Source organism: Cottoperca gobio, chromosome 13, assembly GCF_900634415.1.
Source record: "Cottoperca gobio chromosome 13, fCotGob3.1, whole genome shotgun sequence".
NCBI classification, from domain to species: Eukaryota; Metazoa; Chordata; class Actinopteri; order Perciformes; family Bovichtidae; genus Cottoperca; species Cottoperca gobio.
The window spans coordinates 1553762-1562935 of record NC_041367.1 but is presented as its reverse complement, the minus strand read 5'-3'; the positions used below and the strand labels follow the sequence as shown (position 1 = coordinate 1562935).

Sequence of the window (9174 nt, the reverse complement as noted above, 5' to 3'; positions counted from 1 at the left end):
ACACACACACACACACACACACAGAAACAACACTATATGTGAACATGAACATAATGTATGAATGCATGTGGTGCACAAACACACACAGAGTGGGCCCTGTGTGTGTGTGTGTGTGTGTGTGTGTGTGTGTGTGTGTGTGTGTGTGTGTGTGTGTGTGTGTGTGTGTGTGTGTGTGGTTTTTGGAGGGACTGCGTGAGCTTTTTGTCCAAAACGCTTTAAGGCTTGTTCTCTTCATCGCAGAGGTTGTTAACAAAAGTCAGTTTGTTACAGTAGCGGGGGCCAGCGGGGGCCAGCGGGGTATTAATACACACCAATGCAGATGTCTGAGCATTTACAGCCATCTGTGAGAAAGCCTGTTGTGTTCAGTGTCAAGTCCAATCGTCTGGTGATCCTTATTTTGGTTTGAGGGGTTCACGAGAGCCTTCAAAAGTACATGTTTGTCTGCGAGTGCGCAGCTGTTCTCCTGAAGAGTCGCTCACTTTCTGTTTCTCGTGGGGGCAACATCAACACAAAGACTGCATTTAGTCTTCACATCAACACAAACCAATGAAACAGAAGATGTTTTTATCATTTTTATTTCATTATAAATAGTAGTGATAATGCGCTTGTACACGTGACGTTATGTCACATCGCTTTGTCAAATAATAGAAAAAATATACCAAAGGAATGAAAAGCTTCTAACAGACGCTCAGAACAAGCTGTTCTGACGGGGGGGGTATTGCCACTCACTTGTACATTGTGGGAAGTTTTACAACGACACAGAACATTTGAGACAATAAATATGTCAGTTACAAACCGAATCAATGTTTTCATTCGTCTGCAAAATGGAAACAAGTTAAAAAAGTTCCCGAGCAACACAAAGAAAAAGAAAGTTGAGTTTTGGCTTCGTCATCCTGGTGTCTTCCTGTTTGCGTTGGCCTTCCTTCGCTTCGTGCTTTGCTCTCATGATACTCTGACTTAAGTCCTCACGAATGTGTAAAGACACAAAGTCACATGTTCCTCTGCAAAGTCCCAAACCTGAGCCAGAGAGTTAAAGTGTTTGGTAAGACTTTAAGCGGCACGTTTCTTGTTTTATTGTTGTTTTAACGATGAGCTCGACTCTCAGATACATGATATTGCACTTCTGGTCAGCTGGGAGAATGGCTGTCGTCAGTCTAAACTCTCTTTCTCAAGTGTCTCTCAGTCGTGACTTGTGACCTGGTGGCTCGTTCTGTCCAGGAGAGGATCTTTAAAGGCTTTTTAACCCTGTGATCGATCTTGCCTATCCCCCCCCCACTGCCTTCCTTTAAAGCCAATCTTCCGCCGCCCTCCTCTACTGCTCTCTCATCTGTCACTTTCCCTAAAGTCACCCCTTGACCTCCTCCGAGTTCCTCTCGGAAACTACAAAAGGCCGGGATCCATGCTTCACCGTCCGAAACATCAATGAGATAGAAGGAGTGAGACAGAAAGGCGAGAGGAGGGGGAGACAGAGGGGGAGACAGAGGGGGAGGAGCGATGTTAGCGGTACAGCTGTGGCGTACATTAGAGCTTTCTGATTGCTCACGTTTGGGTTTCTTCTGTCTCCAAATGCTCTCCATGTGTGGGATGAGGAAAACTCAAATAAATGCAAAAAGAAAAATCAACAAAGCCCTTTTCCTTTCCCCGTTCAGCAGATACAATTTGGGGATTAAATTGGGGATACATGGAATTTTATACACGTGGCTCTAAAATATGTAAACATAATCCTTCAAGCATCGCCTCAAAGGATGGCAGATTATGACGAAGACATTTGGGTTTGCTGTCCTCACAAAGACCCCACAGGCCGAGTCCACGCGTGGTGTTTGGTCCCCTGGAGTCGGCGGTGGAATGTGCCTCGTCACGGCACGGTTAGCCGGTCGGAGAACACCAACCTCATTAAGCGCTGGCGTCTCTGCCGTCAATCAACAGTTTTTGTTCAAATTCAATCAAACGTTTTTGGTCTGATATTCCTTCTTGTGGTCCCTTTTATTTTTTTTGTCCATTGAATGAATAACATAATGTCCTGCAGCAGAGAATATGTCCTGGTAAATGCTAGCAAAATAGATTTTGGTCCAGATATGAAAAGATGTCCGTGGCTGTACACATAAATGTCCCTGTGTGACGTCCGACGCTGCGGATCAGGTGATTTCAGGCCTCAGATAAGAAAGGGCACCTGTTGGGAGAAAGGATGAGACGGTTGTTAAAGTACTTGTGAAAGGAGATTTAAAGAGATGTATGGCCGCAGTAAATCTCAGGCACATGTTTTAACATGCATTCCGCTAACATGTGGATAGTGTTAGCTTAGCATGTGCTAACAGGGGTTTGGGGTGTGAAAGGTCGAAGGAGGGAGATGTGAGAACATTTCTCACACTCAGAAGCAGCACTTATATATCCCAACACGTTGCTTCGAGCCTCCCTTACACTGCTAACAATGATTCTGGTAAAAGAAAGTTCTGAATAATTTGTATGTTATGTATTTATTGACCTTAAAACGCTACAACCATCATCTAACATGTTATAGAATGTAATGTAAAGACACTTCGACGCTTTGATTAATTAACACTTGTGATTTGATGAGCACGTGTGTGCACGTGATGTAAAGTACGGTCTACAAGGTGGGGATACTAATGATTGCAGAGGTCAAACCAGTCGTGCACAATCTCTTCCGTGCGTCAGCGGACTACCTCACTATCTCTGTGGATCTTTACACGTCGGTGGAAAACGCAGACGACAATGTGCTGAAAGAACCTTTTAGTTCTTCGACAGAAAGTCCCGGGACCTTTAGGTGGAAACCCGACTTAATTGACTGGAGCCCGTGTGCCGAACACACAACGGCACGGTCTGCTTAGCAACAGGGACATTTCCGAAATAAAAACAAACAAGTATTTCATGGATTACCACTTTAGTTTCCGAGAGGCTGTCCAGCGAGAGTGGACCGGTCTCCTACACTGGAACCTGGAGCGGCACTCTCCACAAACTGCTTCCCCAGCTGACCTCAGTCCTCGCACCTGTTTCTAATAGCCGCGCTGCCAGAGGCTATTAGGATCCGTCCACCCCCAGAAAGGACCTTTCCTCTGCAGCTCCAAACCCAACCGCACACCGGCTATCCAGTCGCACTGATTAATCACATCAAGATGGACCGCTCGGCCTGTAACGCTGCGGAGGTGTGCGTGTGCGTGTGCTGTCCCGGTGGCTGCCTGAGAGCTCGTGCGCGTGCGTACGCGTGTGCCACATGTCAGAGGTTTCTCGTGTGTGTCGCCCGAACTCTTCATTCTGTTCACTGTGAGATATCCGACCGAGATATTTCATTAGACATTCTGCTGCTCGGATATTAAGTCAGATATTCATTTGATACGCACGGAGCTACATGCACGTGTACATGCAGTCAGGCTCGTTGGACCGCTGCCACGCTCTTTGAAGGGCCCGGTTGTCTCGAGGTTGCCACAAGGTCAGTGGATGAACCTGATTGGTCAACCCCCTGTGGACTAAAATTGGAAACGGCGGCCGCTGTAATCACGCTGTGACGGACAACGTCGTTGCCTTCCAAAGTTGGATGGAGATTTGTTTGAAGTTGATTTTAACCCTTAAAGTAACAGTAATGTGAAGTGAAAGAGCCTCTTACTGCTGGACAGGTAGGTATTCTCCCAGGGCTTTCAGGCACTGCTGCAGCTGCACTTCACCCTGATGGGAGGCGACTCTGCAGTACACAACCGCAGAGTTCAGTATCAGCGCCGGGCTGACGCTTCATAGATGGAATCAGATCTGCACAATTTAGCGCAACACTCGAGACTTCATGATTGGACCGTGGATCATGTGAGCTGCCTGAGCAGAACCTGCAGCAACCTGCTGCTTTTACATCCCTGGAACCAAAGCGAGGACTTTGAAGTGTTGTGTTTTACGACCACAAAGACCAACAGACTGTATTATGTTCTGCTCGCACTATATTGCTTCAGGTCATAGATTAAAACAATCTCGTGGCTATTTTTCTTTTAATTTGTGCGGACAAGACAAGTCGAGCACCGCTTAATAAAATCATTCACAACTTGTGCTCATCATCCCCGACTCGAGCTTCATATTCATACGTCTGTAAATCAAAGTGTCAGAGCTTTAACCGCGTCTCTAACCCAGGAAGCAGTTTGTTCAAACCGCTTGTGCATGAAGAACCATCGAAGTGCACACAAATGCAATGAGGACGATTAAAAAACTGATTTCTTTGTTATAAATTCAACATTTTCAGACTGATAAAGCATCAAATACATGACTCATCATGTTCAATGATGCCAGACCAGGAAACCTGCTGAGGAAACAGTTTCCCGGCTTCACCTGAACTTTATAAACTACGTGCATTTCAATGCTACGTTATACTTAATATTGTAAAGTAAAAGGTGAAGTCTATTGACCTTACTTTGTCCGTACTGGCCGTACTGGTAGGACGCCACGTGGTCGACGGTGTAGCCCGGTGAGCTGTAGGAGGGGGGGCAGTAGGACTGGGAGCTGGGCAGGGAGGGCAGAGCCGCCATGGAGGGAACGCTGGTGAGACCCTCCAGGCCCTTGATGTGATCCATGCGCTGGCTGCAGCTGGCGGCCATGCCGGCAGGGGGTTCGAGGCCACCCGTCAGAGGGGAGATGGCGTAGTCGCTTTGGGGCTGATGTGGCACGCCGCCCGGGTTCAGCAGACCCATCACCTGATGCACGGAAACACACAAGGGTTGAAGCAGAGAGTTGAATTAGCTTTGGGCTGTTTTACATACTGTGAGAGGCTGCACTGTTACAGGACGTGGAGTATCTGTGCGGTGTCGAGTAAAGTGGCTTTTAATAAATGTTAATTGCACAATGTAGAATAATGACAACGTCAATGTTTAGACTCCTCGCTGCAGATGCTACCCCCAGGTAGCACCAGATCCACAGTAATGTTACCTGTGGAAACAACCCGGCAAAAGAGCGTTGATGGAGGAGGCAGAGAGAGATTCAAACTTTAATCTAAGCACTGAGATTTGTAGTCCACATTTGGATTCTTGCTTTTGATATGTAGCGTTAGCCGGGCTGCTAGCATTAGCCATGATGCTAACAATATATAAACAAGTAGATCTTTTACAGACATATGTGGAAGACTTGTTTCTAGTTTCTGACAAGGCTTTATTATAAATTAAAGATCTACTTTTTAGAGTACAAGTACAGGATTATGTGTAATATGCATCAACACACACACACACACGCACACACACACACTCAGTCACACATAGGAAATCCCCCTGTCGGGACATCAAAAGGCTCCCAGCGTGCCCGGCCCAGACAGAGACAGCACCAGAAAGGAAGAATTAAGCAATTTGTCTCAGATCCACGGCTCCACTTATTCTAAAATTCCTTTTTGACGCTGCTCCAAAAACTTATGGCACAAGATAACAACTTATCTGCAGGAAAGATATGCCGACAAAGATAACACAAAAGAAATGTCTGTGTGAGCCAGGCTCTGTTCAACCACTGAACAGATCTGCAGATTGAGAAATCCTTTAGCTCTTGACCTGGTCTTTATTAGCGACTAGATAATCAAATTTGGGGGAATATTCATGGCCAGCAAAGGACGGAAAAGAGCCACGGGGCAAAGTGTTTCAACTGGTCTCAAAACAGACCCGATACCACCGACCCCCCCTCAACGCTCGCTGACTTTACCTGTCCGTCATCAAAGCACTCAGTAAACCGTTAATAAGAAATTGAAACTGGCTTCATCACTTATGAAAGTAGCTGTAAGTGAATCTGCTACCTCTAAATGCATCATATCCCACCTCCCTCTCCACAGAGCACAGGCCTCCAGGCCCCTCCAGTTGTCCTAATAAGAAGCAGGTACGCTGCTCTTTGGGTCCTCGGCCCTCTAAGTGACATATTATTCTACATCCACACACACACATGGTCCTGTTTAAATCATTTCCCAAGTAGGGGAGGTGAACGGAGGAGTCCATGTTGACCTGGAGAGGGGAGTTGTGTTTCCTCTCGTGCTCGGTAACATTTTCCTAAAGAATTAACCTTCGTTTGGAGGGTTTGGTTTAAGGATACGCTTAAAGGAGCCACAGGGAGACGTGATGCGTGCTCTTTAAACGGACGGGTTGTATTTTGGTGACTTTTTGTGTCTTTAACCAAACTTTTACCCAGCATGCATCTCTCCCGAGCCTCTCCCTGCCTCATGAGAGGCCTGCTGGCTCGCCCATCCAGCGTGTTTCATATTGGAAGCCTGCCGTTGCCAGCGGCCTGAATCAGTGCGTCCAGGAGTTAGCGGGGAAGAATGTCGGGATGGGGGGGGGGGAACATCTGAGACGGGACATTCCTTCCCCGCTGTATGAAATATATACAAATAAAATTTAAACCTTTGCTTTCACATGGAGGAATGTCCAGGCAAACATTTTAAGAATGCAATCAGGAGAGACTTCCCTGGAGGCTGAAGCATAGTGTGTGTGTGTGTGTGTGTGTGTGTGTGTGTGTGTGTGTGTGTGTGTGTGTGTGTGTGTGTGTGTGTGTGTGTGTGTGTGTGTGTGTAAAGTGTAGTTTGAAGCTTGTTCAGAGGGATCCTCTCACAACACAAACTTATTGAAATGGTCAAAAATGGAAGAAGTAGTATTTATATCCTCGTGCAAAGCTCTGTATAATATCTCACCAAAGGTTTCTGTGCGTTCTCCTGCGAATGTTCAGCGACGTGTCGCCTTCTGCTCGTTACATGCGTACAGTGTTTTCTAAATAAACGTCCGTCGACAAATAAATCCATTCTGGTTTCACAAACTGTGTTTCCTTTAGTGCATGTCCGTGTTTACCGACGTCCTTACCCAGACTTTGCGGCTGTTTACACTTCCTGGTTCACAATTACATTAATAACATATGAATTGATTGTTGGATGTACTCACATTCCAGTACATAACCTTTCGTAGGTATAGCTGTAAACACACGTATTGCCCCGAACACGTACAACAGAAAGGCCAAAAATGTGCAAAAAAAACATATTTGTGAATGAAACTTGCTCCTTGATCCTTGATGCTTCTGTATTATATATATAATAATAATAAATGCAGTAATCAATCTTCCAATCTACACAGGTGAAAGTTGACTTAGCCATGCTGCTCAACCAAATCGTGTAATATTTGTGTAAAAGATGTTGCAAAATCCTTAACTGATCCTCAAAATGTCATGGAGTCGATCAATTATCTACACTGTGTGTGTGTGTGTGTGTGTGTGTGTGTGTGTGTGTGTGTGTGTGTCTTCACACTGTTCTCGGAGGAGTCCGACTGAAATCTCATTTTCTGCCTGTTAGGGTCTGTACGCCGTCCGTCTCCTCCGCCGTGCCCTCTGTGTAGGTGCAGAGACCTTGGGACTTCATGCCTGGATAATTGGCTGTAATTGTCTTTTCACTTTTCATTTGTCACACACTCGATTGTCCTTTGTCCTTCGCGAGTCGTCTTACTTTTATCCTCCAACGACGAGATGAGAGTGTCCAGTTCATGCTGCACTTATGTGCTGCAACCTGAAATATGATGTGTTTCACTTTGCAAAGCTGCTGATGTGTGAAGCTGCGTGTCTGCGGGTAGATCGTGCAAACCTCAACCGGGTTGAACTCTTCAATCAGTTCAGTATCATCCATGCACAAAGGAACAGTGTCGAGTGTCTTACTCCTGTCACATTCATTCACTGCAACAAAAACTTCAATATTTTGACGCAAATTATTTTTGTGTTTTTCTGAACACGAGTTAATCTAATAGCACTTTTCAATTGAATTATTATATTATAGTTCAATTATCTTTATCTATTAAGTACATCCTGCACCAAACTCTTAATTGTACACATTTGTTATCGTAACTTCTCCATAATTGATTGTGATTTATATGTTTTTGTGTCCTCTTGTTGATCGTATGCACCAAACACAAGTGAAAACCTTCATGATAATACACCTTATTGTTTAAAAACACATATATTTTGAGTGTGTAGTCCCACCTGTGGAGAGAGTCCGTTTCCTAAGGCGGGGTTCATGGGATTGGACGGTCCTCCGGCGCTCACAAAGCCGTCCGAGTAGCCTGAGAAGGAGTGTCGTCCGGAGGCGAGGCAGTAAGGCGAGCCTCCTTCTACCTGCCCTCCGCCACCGGAGCCTTGGTGGCCCGAGGAGGGAGGGAGAGGCTGGGGCCGATGCACCGTGCTGGGGGGCTCCGACACTACCAACAGAGAGTTAGTGGTTGGTACTGGGATCAGTGAACGTGCAATTAAAACCAAAACATCTCGATCTAGTTACGAGAAGCAAAACTGCTGGATTCAAAATAAACTATATAAAAATGTATCAAAGCAAATGTTCTGACTTTTTAATACAATATTATTTAAGTCTTTTATTTTTCAATATAACAAACAAATAAAGAATGCATGCAATAAAAAGCAACACTTCAAAATACACTTATTGTTTATTTTTAAATCATTGATTTTAAAATTTAATTCAAAAGCACAATTCTGCTCACGATTAACAATAAAGACTCAAAACTTCTCCGTGACGCACAAACTGTTCGAATGCAGTTAAAACTTTAACTTGATTTTAAAAACTACATAAAATAAAAAGAGATTTCTTTCATTTACCCAAAAAATAAAATATAATTTATTACAACAACAAACCCCTAAAGCTGAATTATAAGTGTCTTACCTTGTGCTATAGATGAGGGGGCGTAGGAGCTGTCAGAGAGCTGGTAGGGGGGGATGCTGGACATGGCTGAAGGTGGGAACCCCCCCGGGATCAGGTGGTTGAAAGCCATCAGCTGACTGGCTCCTGCCTGCTTCCTCCACCTCGCCCGCCTGTTGCTGAACCAAACCTGAAGGAAAAATAACAACGTTTGATTATTGTGTGTTTCTCAGACTACACACTGACATGTCTACAGACTACACACTGACATGTCTACAGACTACGCACTGACATGTCTACAGACTACACATTGACATGTCTACAGACTACATACTGACATGTCTACAGACTACACACTGACATGTCTACAGACTACACACTGACATGTCTACACACTACACACTGACATGTCTACAGACTACATACTGACATGTCTACAGACTACACACTGACATGTCTACAGACTACACACTGACATGTCTACAGACTACAGACTACACACTGACATGTCTACAGACTACAGACTACACACTGACATGTCT

General features: G+C 45.1%; 1 protein-coding gene across 7 annotated transcripts in view; it reads right to left on the bottom strand.

Moving 5' to 3' along the window:
• Positions 1 to 577: 577 nt before the first annotated feature.
• The window catches only part of pax3b (paired box 3b), a 24773-nt gene continuing 16176 nt past the window's right edge, over positions 578 to 9174 (bottom strand). For 5 of the 7 annotated variants that reach the window (XM_029446301.1, XM_029446304.1, XM_029446302.1 and 2 more), the window contains exons 6-9: positions 8657 to 8822; positions 7969 to 8183; positions 4403 to 4682; positions 578 to 2170 (exon numbers count right to left, since the gene is read on the bottom strand). In XM_029446301.1, the coding sequence (XP_029302161.1) occupies positions 2136 to 2170; positions 4403 to 4682; positions 7969 to 8183; positions 8657 to 8822 (696 nt within the window). In that variant the 3' untranslated portion in view covers positions 578 to 2135. Of the gene's footprint in view, positions 2171 to 4397; positions 4683 to 7968; positions 8184 to 8656; positions 8823 to 9174 lie in introns of all 7 variants that reach the window. The other 2 variants (XM_029446303.1, XM_029446307.1) reach the window with 1 other exon arrangement.